Genomic DNA, 15,712 nt, shown 5'->3' with positions numbered 1-15,712 from the left:
TTCCCATTAGTCACCTTTTTTCCCCAACTCAAGAGATTCACTGCTCCTGTTCTGGCACTTATCACCTCTCACTTGGATTACTGAAATATCCCATTTGGTCGAGTTTCTCCATCTTCCAATCTATTTTTTTTTTCATTGCTACCTAAGGAACATTCAGAAATTGGGTCCAACTATGCTAATCCTCTACTCAATAAACTTCTATAGCTTCCTTTTACATATAGAACCAAATAAAATCTCCTTTGCTTTGCATTTTAAGACTTGAAATTTGGCTCCAATCTACCTTCCTAACATTCTAGATCATTTTGCTTTGTATACTCTCTGGTTCAGTCAAAACTGCCTTCACGCTGTTCCTTTTTGTCAGTCAACAAGCAGTGTACAACAAAGCACAAGATTAAGTACAGAGAATACAAACATTAGCAGGAAGAAGACAGCTCCTACTCTCAAGTAGCCTACACTCTAACAGGGGGAAGACAATTCAAAAAGAGAAGCTGAAGTGTGGTGGAAGTGGAGGACTAGTCAAATAAAGTCCAGAGTTCAGGCTTAAGAGGAATGAGATATGGCTGGCCTGGATGCTCGCCCAAACTGAAGATTCTGGAAGAAGTCATTCAATCAGAGGGAAAGGTCCAAGGGAAGGAAGGGGTTCCAAAGTATGTTGTAGTTATTGTTCATCCTTAATTCAACAAAAGGACCAATAATGCCAGGAGGGTGATGTCTTGTTTTGCAAACGAATTGGATTTAGGTGAGGCAGAACTATGCAAAGTTATGAGGATCACTCTCCACTAGAATCACCCAAGTCTAGTGGCCAGATATGGATCAGAACAACTGGCTCTTTCCCCATTCCCTTCCCTCCCCAGCTATTAGTGCTTGTCAAATTACCGTAAACTTATTTTCTATATATTTATATGTATTTAAGTTGTTTATGAATTCTCCCCCATAGAATATAATTTTCTTGAGGGTAGGGATTTTTTTTTTATTCTTTTTATTTGCATCTCTGGCACATGAAAACATTCAATAAATATGGATGATTACTGATTACTCACTCACCAAAGCACGACCGAATCTTCTTCCTGCCTAGCCATCTTTGGCTACAACTTATTCTTTCTATGCATAAACTAAGAAAATGCAAGCAATTTCTTTCCATAATCAGATGTTTTCCTAAAAGTTCAATATAAAAAGATCATGGATTAGTAAAATCTATTACAACCCTGCTACCATTAGGCTTTGCCTCATTTAGGCAGTATTGTTTTCCCAAGACACACAATAAGCCATATTGCCTGGAACCTCTCTTTTCTGATCTACTATCAATAGAAGTTCACAGAACTAGGAATAGTTCATGAATGGCTGTGCCAAGCTTTGTGAGGTATACTTACCCCACAGACAAGACTTGAGTTGAGGTAGCACCTATAAATGAGACTTGAATCACCCAGAGTCGATATCATAAAGAGCCATTTGAACAGAGGTCATCAACTTAATAGTACTTCAACTTATTCCAGTTTGAAAGCAGAAGTATAAAAGGATTTCAACATGTCATTTTGGGATTGGGATTGAACAGATTGATAGTTTTGACTGCTGTCTTAAAGTCTGGTGGTTGCTCAGCTCTTTTTTTTTCAAATTGTGGTCATTTCCTTTCTTAATTTTTTAATTATGTATCTGATAATTACCAACAAACATGAAAAGAAAGGAAAACAGAATTGTATATGAAAATGTGTACATTTGTTACTTATGGTATGCTTTTTAAAGCATCCATTTAACATGATAGTAACAAACCCTGTTGCTGTCTGCCTCGAGCTTTCTTCTTCTCTTTTCTCTATATTGTTTTTAATGTTTCAATTTCTTCCTTTTCTTCTTGTTTTGTGGCATTACTGTCATTACCCAGCAACTCTCTCTCCCCAAAACATTAGAGTTCCCTCCCTCGCTCCTACCACTTCCACTTCCCAATGACTCTCTCCACCCCCTATCCACCAATAGAAATCTCCCTTATAACAAAGATTGAGCTGGTAAACAAAATAAATTCATCCTTAGTCACATCTGACAATGGATTCCTCATCTAGGTCAACTATGCAACAATGTGGATAGAGTACTAGGCCTGAAGTCAGGAAGATTCATCTTCCTAAATTAAAATCTGGCCTCAGACACTTAACCTCAGCAAGTCACTCCACCCTTTATGCCTCAGTTTCCTCATCTGTAAAATGAACTGGAGAAGGAAATGGTAAAACCACTCCAATATCTTTGTCAAGAAAACCCCCAAAAGGGTCAGAGAGAGTTAGACATGATTGAAATGACTGAGCAACAACAACAAAGTCCACCAGCTCTTTCTCAAGAGGCAGGAAAAGGTATACTCTGGTTATAATTTAACTTGCATTCATCCAAGTCTTCCAGTCTTCTTTAGTCATTATGTAAAACTCCCTGTTCTTATTTGTTTGATATTGGTTTAATTAAGTCTTCACAAGTATCTCTAGGTACTACTGACCACTGAAATATATTCATTTTAACATTTTTATTATTAAGGGATAGACAATATGCTCATCACATTTGCAGAAGACACAAAGTATTGCTATTGTTTGTCTCTCACTTTCAAGAGGGCCAATAACATCACAGAAATGGACTTAAGGGAGGCAGAGTTGCACAAAGCCATCAGCTTCATCCTCTCTGCCTGTTACCCAAATCCAGGTGGACAAGATAAAAGTCAAGACGACTAGCAATAGATACAGTGGATGACCCTAGTATCTTGGATGCCTGACCCAAGCACTTCACAGCATCTACTAAAATCCTTTTGTGTCCATTGGAACAAACTGTTATCCATCCATTCCTCACTGGAAATTATCACATGCTTAGGTTAGATACCCCACTAATTCAGTGATGACTTTGAGACCTGACAGCTACATGCCAATTGGTTTAGCTTTCTGCTGAGTAAGTGGAGTCACTGGGAATAGCTTCTTGGAGTTCCTATCTCCTGGGGGGCAGGTGGATACTAAAGGCAGAAGAGGTCTCCATAAGCCCCACCCAAAATATGCATTCCCTAGACTCTATGCATTGAAAGGGAAGACACAAAGATAAATAAGACATAATCCTTACTCTCAGGGACTTTATAAAATAATCCAGTAGTTAAGTAATTGAAGTAGATTCACCAGGTATAGAGGAAATACTCTTCCTTAGCAACCACTATGAAATAATATTTTAAATATCATCTTTCTTTACTATAAGAACCAAAACCAAGGATGGGGGGGAATGAAAGAAAACCCTGAAAAACTCACGAGATCTATTAAACCTGGTGCTAAATGTGACAAGTACACCAAGGCTATAGACATAATAGGTTGAGGTGAATCTAATCTCCTTAGGGTTTAGAGGGAAAAAAAACTCCCCTTCTAATATTTAAATATAAATCATTGCACAGCAGGTACTTATGACATATTGGAGACATTCTGATATATATATATATATATATATGATGACAGTATTTATATAGCACCTACTATGAGAAGTACTTTACAAAAACCTCATTTGATTCTCACAAAAATCATGGGAAATAGGTACAATTACTACCCCATTTTACAGTTTAGGAAATGAAGGGAAACAGAGGCTAAATGACTTACCTGAGGTCACACAGCCATTATCTATCTGAAGCTGAATTTGAACTCAGGTCTTCCTGACTCTAGGCATAGATAGCATTCTATCCACTGCATCATCTGGCTGGACAGAATACTGTATATGCAACAAGGAAAAAAGACTTGTGTTCAAATCATATCTCAGATGTTTACTAGCTATGTGACTGAGTGGGAAGAAAAACCCCCATCTAATTTTTTTTCTCTCTCAGTTTTCTAACCTATAAAATTAGGATATTGAGGATCAAATGAGTAAAGAAAAATACACACATACACATACACGCACACAAACATGTCATGTTTGTTATATACAACATATTTTATAAAAAGTGTTTTTATATACATATTCACACACACATAAATACCCATGCGTATTTATAAAACAACTTATAAACCTTAAAGCATTACTTGAATGTTAACAATTGCTATTACATTATAAATATAATCTTTTCTTGTTATAGGAAACAGAAAAGAAAAAGCAAAAGCAAATATTTCTAAAAGCTTTTGATTCTCACCCCCTCCACCCCAATGTTTCCTACATCATGTCAATTATATGACAGTTTAGTTAGAAAAGATACAATGTTAATCAGTTATGAAGTCATTCTTTCCTTCATTACCTTATGAGAGGTGTTCCTGTAACATTCTTCCTCCCTTGTCTTCCCTTCCCCCACCCCCAACTTGGTTAGTTATGAGGTTATTTAACTCTGAGAACTTGAACTTTCACATTTCCTGATTCTGAAGAACAAAATATTGGCAGAACTGAGGTAAAACTCAGAAGCCTTAATGTGATGTCATCATGGGTTTCTGCATTTTAAGTTGCTGGAAGGACTTGGGGAAATGATTAGGGACTAACAAAGATACAGACTGAAATGACCTTTAGATAATTAATCACCACCCCGGAAGCAAATGGGAGCTGAAAAACCAAGAAAACATACCAATCTTCAAAGGTCAAATTATGTTGCACCCAGCCTAAGAACAATCATGACATGTTTGGGTAATTCATTACATCTACTGCCAAAGTTGTGTGGACTGTGCTACTAATTACAAAGGGAATGGTGGCATTTGATGCATAGATTCTGAGTCAACTGAGGAACAGCTATATGGTCCAAATACATAGACTTAGGAATCAGAAAGACCTGATGTCAAATTCTGCCTCAGACACTTATTAGTTCTGGTACTCTGGAAAAATCACCTTACCTTTCGGCCTTAGTTTCCTTTCCTGTAATGTGCAAATTTTAAAACACTAGTTATATTATTATTATTATTAATTGAAACCACTTAAGGTAGATGTTATTTGGTCATTTCTGACTTTTCATGACCCTATTTGTGGTTTTCTTGACAAAGATATTTGGAAAGATTTGACAATTCCTTCTCTAGCTCATTTCATAGATAAGGAAACTGAGGCAAACAGGGTTAAGTAGGGTCACAAAGCTAATGAGTTTCTAAAGTAAAATTTCTTAAAAAATACAATAAAACTTTATTTTCAAAAATAAACAATAGTCTTAGCTCATGGGCCCCACAAAAACAGGCAGGTCACATGTGGCCTGCAGGTCAAGAGTTGCTAACCTCTTACATAGACTATTAAAATATAGTTTATCCTTTGAGACTAAACACTACCATAGGATATAAAAAAACCTAGTGTATTTCATAAATTACCAGGTACATACATAGCATCATCATCAGTATTAATATAACAAATTAAGCTGTACTACAGCAATAAAAATGAAAAGTTCATTATTAAAAGAGAGCTGAATGCTTGAATAAATGGAAAAAAAAGGTCTCAAGAGAGCAGATAATGAAACAGAGCTACCCCCACATGGTAGCGGATGATAAGGATAGAATATATACATTCAGAAGTGGTTACTGTCTTGGATATTTTTGCTTCATTGTTTTCCTTTTTCACAAGGGAAGAGTCAGAGGGGAGTGATCGAGGGTGGAAGACTGATATCAAAAATAAAAGGCTTCAATAAAACATCTTTAAAATAATGATCTCAATAATCTGTCAATAATAAGGGAAACAGAACAATTACAGTAGGACTGTTTTGTGTTTTAAAACTTTCGGAGTACATAATTTCACTATTTTACTAATGTCTTAAAACTTCAAGTTTGAATGTGTCCTTTAATGGTATTTGCTAGATGTTTAATATTAAAATATCTCCATGAGAGAAATTATGTTCTTTGCTTTCTCGCCAACTGAAACAGAAAACTACTGGTTCACAGAAGGCTTCAAAAGGAAGACAATAAATCTTTCTGGTTGTACTTATCAGCTGTTTGGCTGTTCTCTCGGCACATCCTTTCTCCATATCCATGCAGCTATAACTACTTCTTGAGACCCTAATGTGAACTCTCATCCATCCAGCATGGTGGAATTATGCAGGAAAGCAAGTGATCTGATACAGTGTGACCCGTTTAGATCACTAATTTAGATGAATATGTGTGGACAGGAACTGACTCACACCCAATAAAAGAACCATGTAGGATTATCAGGTTGTGCATGCACTTCTGCTTTAGGACCATGGATTTGACAAATAGCAGACTGAACCTATGTAATAAACAAACCAAATTCACATATTATGTGTTCATAATTACTAAATGAACTGACTCACATAAATGAATTCTCCTGACGACTGACACTGACCCCCCTCTCCTTTAAGGGATAAAAAAAGTTTTAACCATATCTGATCAAAATCTTTCTAAAATGTACCACACACTCCCCCTGCCTTATCAGATTGCTCTTAGCAGAACTTCATCTTTTCCCACTGACATAGAAGCATCAATGATGCTGACAAGGTGTGAGGCAGCAATGCCCTCCATGGTACCTGGGATAGGCAGTTGCCTGCCCTTCTAAGGTTCAGAGCACTTTACAGATGGGGATTCTGTCAAAGGCTGAACCATGAAAAACCAGAGAAAGAAGTTCATTAGCATGGCAGAAATCCCTTGAGATTAGAGAAATCCTACCCAGTTAAAAATAGCTACCAAAAACATCAGCCAGAACAGCACTATGATCTTCAGAGAAACCCAGATCTGTACTTCCTTCCGTTCAAAGCATGCCCTTTCAACCACTTCTGTTTCTCGGCACAGCTTGTTACCAGGGAAGTTCTGAAAACTTTCTTCCCTTCACTCCTTCCAAATCCAGGGCCTGTGTATTGTGGGATTATTGATTTTGATCAATGACTGGATTCCCTTTTCCACCATGGCAGATGGAAGATCTGATTTGCCAAGAATTGACAGATTAAATTTTCCTTCTACCTTTTCCTTACCTACGCATGCCTCCTCTTCCTGACTATGATGTAATCCTAATCACTCTTTCCTAAAATGTGTGTGTGTGTGTGTGTGTTTATAGAAATAGCAACTAGCAACACATAGTGAATAGAAAGTTGGCCTTGAAGCTAGGAAACCTGGGATTCTGGGCAAGTCACTTACCTTCTCAATGTTCTAGGCAATCTCTAAGACAATTGAAAAGATAAGCACTTGTATTGGCAAAATTTCCTCATCCAGGAGATCCCTATAATCATATTAGGTCTGATCCCTATCCCTATGTGTGTGTATATATATGTATGTGTGTGTGTGTGTGTGTGTGTGTGTGTATGTGTGTGTAGTCACACACACATACACATATACACACACAGATAGAGCCAGTTTGGAGAGTCCGTGAACTAGTATCCAATCTGTCACCTCTCTATCCCAGGGGCTTCACTAAAGAGTGAAATCAAAGCTGAATGACATGGAAGTACTGATAATCTTCAGGAACCATTTATATCCCAGTAAAACACAAAAATTAGATTAGTAAAATTAGTATAACAGCTATATTATTAATACTTTAGTATCACATATTACTTTTTCCTCAAATAGGTCTTATTTCATTTGTCATCACAATATTCTTGTGACCTGGATATGTGGGCAGGTGCTATGAACTCTATTTTAATAATGGAGAAACTGAGGTAGATAAAACTGAAGTCGCTTACCTATGAAGAGAAAAAGAAAACTGGAGCCTGACAGTTTTTGACATGAAAGAACTATTCACCAGACCCTCAGGGAGAAAACTAATAACTTCAAATGAGTTTTTCCTTTAAAAAACAGTACACCAACTGGTTAAGTATGGTTTCATGATTGGGTGTGAATGTGTTGTTTCTTTAAAAATAATTAGCTCAAATCTTCCATGGGGCAGTGAAAGTATAACAAAGAGTGTTCAACTAGTCAAAAAGGATATATAAGTTCTAATCCCATTTTCAATGCGCTATCCACCTATGTCCTCCAGCAAGTCACTTCACCTCAGATCTTCACCAGTAATAATAATAAATTAAATAACAAACAAGCATTAATGTAGTATTTTTTATAATGTGCTTTATAATTATTCTCTCACTCTGGGAAGTGGATGTGATTATTATTCCCATTACAGATAAGGAAACTGAGGCAAAGGGAAGATAAGTGATTTGCCCAGGATCACATAGCTGGTAAGTGCCCGAGGCTGGATTTGAGCTTATGTCTTCCTGACTTAAGCCTTGATGGCTCTATCCACCTGCAACTTAAAATTTTATCTGAATAATCACTAAGATCCTTTCTGGCTTATAATTGCTCGGCTCTTTTATTTAGCTTTTAATATCAAAAAATAGCAAGAAAAACTTACAAGTTCTGAGAGGGTGAATCAGCAGCAGGAATACACAGATACTTAAGTCCCTGTAAAATAAAACAGAATATTGTTATTCTGACTGTAAAGCAAACACACATGCACACATATACAGACAGACACAGACACATACAAAGTTTAAAGGAACCACTTGATCAGGTTAAAAAAAGAAAGAAGTTTTTCATGAGCATTTTGTTGCCAAGAAACAACCCAAATTAGTACTTTCCTTCATATTCCTGATTATTTTCCATGACCAAATGCTCCTATGCCATAATGTAAATACTCAAAATGTTTTTAGAACAAATCCTTATTCTGAAAAGTAATAGTGAGTGGTTTCCAGTTATTAGGTTTCAAGCATCCCCACTGTCATTTTGTATTGTGTCCATTCCATTTAGGATCCAAAATTAACAAAGCAATTGTTAACAAAAGGCTTTAAGCATTAAACCAAATGACTGATGCTGTGCTATACTACTCTTTGATAATAGGCACCACTTAATTACTTCTACAACCAAAACTGCTTTTGCTTAATTTGTTAACTTTTAAAATATTTAGTTGTGTTTTTGGTGCTAAATCAGTGATTCATTTAGAACTATGCATTCTGAGAAAAACGTCCCTTTGCCTTTCCTGCTTCTGCACATCTCTGAGGGTAAATGGGGACTACCCTACTTCTTGCAGAGAGGTTTAAAGTAGTTCCTAAAATGAGTTCTAAACATACAAAATAAGTACCTGGCTTATGAAATAGTCCTATGGCTGTGCTCAGAAGATAGGGCTTTTAAAAAAGTTGGGAAAGGTCCTTTAAAACCCTTCAAAAAACGAACTAGGCTTCCAGAGCTCTCAGACATATTCAAAATACATCTCACAATGTAGACAATAGAGAAAATAAAAGTACTATCAAGAAATGGGAAGTTTGTATCCAGATAAGGAGCTGTGGAGTTTGAACAAAGTACAAAGACTATTCCCTTTAATTTAGAAAAAAAAACAGATATCTTATTGTCTGATCTTGTTACCTCTGAGAATTCTGTTCTCTTTAAGGATATGATTTCTCTCTCATCACACCGGATTTGGATCAAGGTACAACATGGAAACAAAGTAAAAACTGACAGTGCTATCTGTGGGGTGGGGGGGGGGGGAGGGAAGCAAGATTGGGGGAAAATTGTAAAACTCAAATAATATCTTTAATAAAAAAAATTTTTAAAAAAATAAAAGATATTGGAACTGAAAAAAATATTTTTAAAGAAAAAAAAAGAAATGGGAAGTTATCATCACAAAGTTACAGGATAACTCTGTGTAAAACAAGGAAATACAAATAAAGTCCACTGGTTCTTGCCTTGGTCAATCTAAGAGAGCTGGGAGTGATTTCTGCCTCAGGAGAAAAAGGAGAAAGAAATAAAGTACTACTGTCCTCTGGGTGGAACATGCAAACTTGAAAAGAAGATGTTCCAACAAGGAAGAAGAGGCTAGAGTCCTCTATCCTTTGTATCAATAGAGTTCAACCATGGCCTCGTACAATGCCATTTCTCCATGCTATTTAAATTAGTTTCTGAGTTGCATGCCAACACCAATTCACCAGTTAAGTCCTTAGATACTGCCCCCTCAAGAATTCTTGCCACATTTTTTCTTGGAATATTCCTTCTAGTCCGCTTCTTCCCAATTTTGAAAAGTCAAGAAAAACTGTTTTCCCTGCACTATCTTCATTCCTCATACATTATTTCCTGCTTTTCAACAGCAAACAGCTATCAACAGAGACTTCCCTAGGGATTTTATGAAGTTTAGTTTCCTAGGAAATATGTGTCTGAAATTCCAATGCATCTCCAACTCTACCCTGTGATATCAAGGCAGTGAGCTAGGGTCAGAGTAGCAAGTCTCATTCTCCCAGACTCAAAATAATAAAGCCACAAACCTGAAACTTGAAAGGAAAGGAAATCCTGAATGAAAACATTACCTTTTAAACATTTGTTTTCTTTCTTCATTCTTCTCTCTCAGAAACATGCAGGCATACAAACAATGATACCTTCCTCATCTGGTTTTCATTATAATGCCTCAATTAAAGGTATCTTGCCATAAGCTCAAATGGTAAGATAACTGGAATACTCTAATTAAAAGTAATTTATTCTCCTGTCTCTGTATTAGATTTAATTTTTCTGAGTAAAAAAGGAAAAATTACTCAAGTAAATATAAGATATCTTCTTGGTCAAACACCTACCTCCCTATTAGGAGGAAGGATGATACAAATCATTTCTATTGAAAAAACTAGCAGTTACCAAAATGGACAGAATTTGGAATCTAGATTCTATTGGGGGGTAACAATTAATAATAATAATAATAATAATAATTATTATTATTATTATTTTTCAGCATTATTTTACTTTACAATATTTCTGTGAGGTAGGTAATATATTATTAGCTCCATTTTTCAGATGATGAAATACCATAAACAATACTTAGAAAAGATTATTTACCCTCCCTTAACTTTTCTCTTGCTCCCTAGATCCTATAGGGAAAACCAGTTTAATCAATTCATTTGTTTGTTTGTTTTAGGTTTTTTTTCGAGGCAAATGGGGTTAAGTGACTTGCCCAAGGCCACACAGCTAGGTAATTATTAAGTGTCTGAGAAGGAATTTGAACCCAGGTACTCCTGACTCCAGGGCTGGTGCTTTATCCACCTAGCCACCCGCTAATCAATTCATTTGTACAAAATGTCACAAGTAGTTTGTTAAGCCCAAAGACATCCAATAAATAGTATCTTTATAACTAACTTCACCAAATCCTGAAGAAATCCAAAATCTTCCCTTAATTTGTAGAGAGGAAAAGAAGGAAAAGCTGAGGGGGGGGAGGGACTACTCAAAGGATCATAATTAGGAGGATTCATTGTAAAACATCACAGTGAAGTGACAAGAATATGTAAGGACTCTAGTTTCCCTTAGGTACTTTCAGTAGGAAAGAGGGTTGGGGTGGGGGAGAAAAAGACACCTGCATTTATGTGTTCAAGGTTTTACAATTTACAAGTATTTTCTCAAAAATTATCTCATCCAATCTTCACTCCATTTTATAGCTGAGTAAAACAAAAGCTTGGAGAAGGAAAGCCTAATATCACATAGCTAATAATCAACCATCAATCAAATAAACAAATCAACAAATGATTTAAAAATCAACTACTATCAACAAGTTTATATTCCATAGTGAGCAGCCTAGTTGGGACAAGAATCCCACACGTTCTGAGTCTTTTTTGGTTCTTTGTTTTTTTTTAATTAAATATTTTATTTATTTTGAGTTTTACAATTTTTCCCCATCTTACTTCCCTCCCCCACCCCCCCCACAGAAAGCAATTTGTCAGTCTTTACATTGTTTCCATGTTGTACATTGAGTGTGATGAGAGAGAAATCAGATCCTTAAAGAAGTATAAGAGTATCAAGTATATAAGTATATATAAGAGTATCAAGTATAAGAGATAACAAGATCAAACAATAAGATAGCAGGGTTTTTTTCCTAAATTAAAGGGAATAGTTCTTGAACTTTGTTCAAACTCCTCGGTTCTTTATCTGGACACAGATGGTAGTCTCCACTGCAGACAGCCCAAAATTATCCCTGATTGTTGCACTGATGGAATGAGCAAGTCCATCAAGGTTGGTCATCACCCCCATGTTGCTGTTAGGGTGTACAGTGTTTTTCTGGTTCTGCTCATCTCACTCAGCATCAATTCATGCAAATTCCTCCAGGCTTCCCTGAAATCCCTTCCCTCCTGGTTTCTAATAGAACAATAGTGTCCCATGACATACATATACCACAGTTTGCTAAGCCATTCACCAACTGAAGGACATTTACTTGATTTCCAATTCTTTGCCACCACAAACAGGGCTGCTATGAATATTTTAGTACATATGATGTTTTTACCCTTTTTCATCATCTCTTCAGGGTATAGACCCAGTAGTGGTATTGCTGGATCAAAGGGTATGCACATTTTTGTTGCCCTTTGGGCGTAGTTCCAAATTTCTCTCCAGAAAGGTTGGATGAGTTCACAGCTCCACCAGCAATGTATTAGTGTCCCAGATTTCCCACAACCCTTCCAACAATGATCATTATCCTTTCTGATCATATTGGCCATTCTGAGAGGTGTGTAGTGGTACCTCAGAGAAGCTTTAATTTGCATTTCTCTAATAAGTAATGATTTAGAGCAATTTTTCATATGACTATGTATTGCTTTGATCTCCTCATCTGTAAATTGACTTTGACCATTTGTCAACTAGGGAATGGCTTTTTTTAAAAATATGATTCAGTTCTCTCTGAATCTTTTTTCAATGCATCTTGCCTTAATGCAGGGAATATCCCATGTTTGATCCCAACTCAATAACCAAGATTAGGTTAGCAGCAGGTGAGATAGCACCTACAGCCTTACAACTTAATAATATTTTCAGTGACAATCTAGGGGAAGGTAAAATGATGGAGTTTAAACCTATACCCTCTGCCAAAATGGAAGACATGAGATTCATTCAGTATCAGGCAAAGAATAGATGTTCTAGGGACCCCTTCTTTCCTGCACACCATAAGCAAAGTTTAATAGGAACAAAATGTAAAAGAGAGGGGAGTCAAAACTGCCCAGCCTTGATTCATTGCTAATGACCTAAGAATACCATTTAGCCCAGCTTAGTCATTATCAGAGGTTTCCAAAGTCAATCCCATCAAGACTCCAAGTTATACCAATCCTGGGGTCATTTTTTATTTTTGGTTTTGTGGGCAATGAGGTTAAGTGCCCAAGGTTACACAGCTAGCAAGAATCAAGTATCTGAAGCCAGATTTGAACTTAGGTCCTCTTGAACCCAGGCCCCAGGCATCATCCACTTCACCACCTAGCTTCTCCCAACCCTGGTATATTACTGGGGGTGGGGAGAGGGGAATGAAAGAGTCTATAGTTATCACTCATTTCTGAAATTTAGGACCCAGGAGTTAATGGCTAATTTATTTTTTATTTTTTTTAGGTTGTTTTTTTTTGTAAGGCAAACAGGGTTAAGTGGCTTGCCCAAGGCCACACAGCTAGGTAATTATTAAGTGTCTGAGACCAGACTCAAACCCAGGTACTCCTGACTCCAGGGCTGGTGCTTTATCCACTATGCCACCTAGCCGCCCCATTAATGGCTAATTTAAAAAGAACAAACACAGAATTCAGTTTCAAGATAGAGGAAAAAGGAGAGTGACTTCTGATTTTTTTTTATTAACAGGAATTTAGATTAGATTTTTCATTTACTAGGTCCTCCTGAAGGTCCATTTTTTTTAGTGCTGGCATCCAGTGCCTACAATTCATACCCTGTCTAGAATCAAATTAAAAGAAAATCTATGACCAATTTATGAGCTGAATGTTAACACTTAAAAGTCAGAAAATTAAAATTTTTATAAATTCTAGTACAATTCAAAAACTTCATAATCACCAATAATTGAGAAAACTTTTTTATACTTTAAAAATCCTCTAGGCAGCTAGGTGGCACAATGGATAGATAAAGCACCAACCCTGGAGTCAGGAGGACCTAAATTCAAATCCAGCCTCAGGATATTTAATATTTACTAGCTGGGTGACCTTGGGCAATCACTTAACCCCACAAAAACAAAACAAAATCCTCCAGAACTGATATTCTATATACTTAGGGTTGTTTCTAGTCTATCATTTAATAATTCTATAATTCTATGAATTGTTTATAAGAAATAGAAAAAGAATAGAAATGAAATTAAAAAGAAAAAGCAAACAAAAACCCCTCTGTATATTGTTAGCCTTCTGTTTAGGACACAGTATTGATGCTTATTACCTCATATGATTTTTTTCTTTTTCTTTTCTTTTTTTTAAAGCACAGAGAACTTTTATCCTTTATTTTGCAATTCTAAATTCAGGTCTCTTACTTATTGAAAAGTAAAAAAAATTTAAAAAACTATTATAAACACATGAGTATCCATATTAGTCATATCCCCCCCCCACACACACACACAAAACTCACAACTTTGCCAAAAGAAAAGAAAAGAAAATTTGCTTCAGTCTACCCTGTCAGTTCTCTATCTTATCATGAATTATTTGGAATTGTGATAGATCAATGTGCTAATCATTATTACTAAAGGTCTTCAAAATTGATTATCTATAATATTGCTGTTGCTGTGTTGGTTATTCACTTGGTTCTACTCCACTTTATATTAATTCATATAAATTGTCTCAGACTATTTCTGAAACCATTCTCTTCATTATTTTTATAGCATATTCCATCATAGACATATATCCTAACTTTTTCAGTCATTTTCCAACTGAGGAGCATCCTCTGTTTCCAGTTCTTTACTATTAAAAAGATAGTTGCTATAAATATCATTGTAAATATGGGCCTTTTTCCTCTTTCTTTGATCTTTTTTGGGATATAGTTCTAGAAATATTACTGGGTCAAAGGATATGTAAACCTTAATTAATAGCTTTATGGGTATCATTCCAAATTGCTTTCCAGAATGGTTAAAGCATTCACAGTTCCATCAAAGTACATTAATATGCCTACTTTCTCATATCTCTTCCAGCATTTATCATCTTAGTCAATCTGACAAGTATGAGGTGGACCCTCAAAATCAATCATTTTTGCATGATTTCTACCACCAGCACACTGATAGTTCTTCCTTGAAACAAAATGAGTAAGGAAGAAGGGAAGCACTGGGAAATATGATAAATAAAAGTAAAATACATCAATAAAATTTTATTTTAAAAGAAACTACCTGCCTTTGCTATTTTTTGCATGTTCTTGGCTTGATTTAAGTAATGTTGATTCCAGATTTTCCATGTTCACTCAACCACAGACTAATCTAAAAGGAACTGTGATGGCCTTGTGATGGCATACACATAAAATATTACAGATATTTCCTTTCTTTCAACAGTCAAGACTAGAAACATTTCTAGTGCTTTCTTGAGTTTCAGGGTAATGCAGAACACTTTGCTTTATACAATTCAAGGAAGAGGGAGTAGAGATGAGAAGCAGGTATAAAAGAGTTTGATAATGGGAAAAGTCCATTTGATAATCAAGGGACAATACAAATCAAGCCATCTCACTAAGAAATAATCAAACCCAGAATTGCTAAGTCATATCAGTCACGCTGTTCTGGAGTAGGTCAGCTCTGAGTCAGGTTTGGAGGGCAGCAAAATTCATACATTAAGAGAGAAAATAGTGGAAAGTGAATTACAGTAAAGTCTTCTCGAAAAGCTATTGAAGAAATTTGTAAGTCAGTATTTTCAAAATTCTAATATTTTTCAGTTTTCTGTTTCAACAAACATAGTAACCACCAAAACTTAAATTTCTTCTTTTCTCTGGCCCTGAAACTAAGAGCTACACTTAAAACCATTCAGTGAGAGCCTGAAAAACCAGGGCAAGTATCCTGATTTCAAGACAGTCAAGAAATCTAACTCTCGCTTGTTTCAAGTACAATTTCTAAAATCTACCATCCTTAACTCTCTGTAATATCACTGAAAGTAAAGGAG

At 36.0% G+C, this 15,712-nt stretch overlaps 1 protein-coding gene across 2 annotated transcripts in view; it reads right to left on the bottom strand.

Moving 5' to 3' along the window:
* Nucleotides 1–15,712, bottom strand: part of DUSP22 (dual specificity phosphatase 22) — an 82,771-nt gene that overhangs the window by 13,900 nt on the left and 53,159 nt on the right. For both annotated transcript variants that reach the window (XM_074199419.1, XM_074199418.1), the window contains exon 4: nt 8,230–8,279. In XM_074199419.1, the coding sequence (XP_074055520.1) occupies nt 8,230–8,279 (50 nt within the window). The remainder of the gene's footprint in view (nt 1–8,229; nt 8,280–15,712) is intronic.

This window comes from Macrotis lagotis, chromosome X, assembly GCF_037893015.1.
Source record: "Macrotis lagotis isolate mMagLag1 chromosome X, bilby.v1.9.chrom.fasta, whole genome shotgun sequence".
In the NCBI taxonomy this organism is placed as follows: domain Eukaryota; kingdom Metazoa; phylum Chordata; class Mammalia; order Peramelemorphia; family Peramelidae; genus Macrotis; species Macrotis lagotis.
The sequence above is the reverse complement of the archived record's forward strand: the minus strand, read 5'-3'. Positions and strand labels throughout refer to the sequence as shown.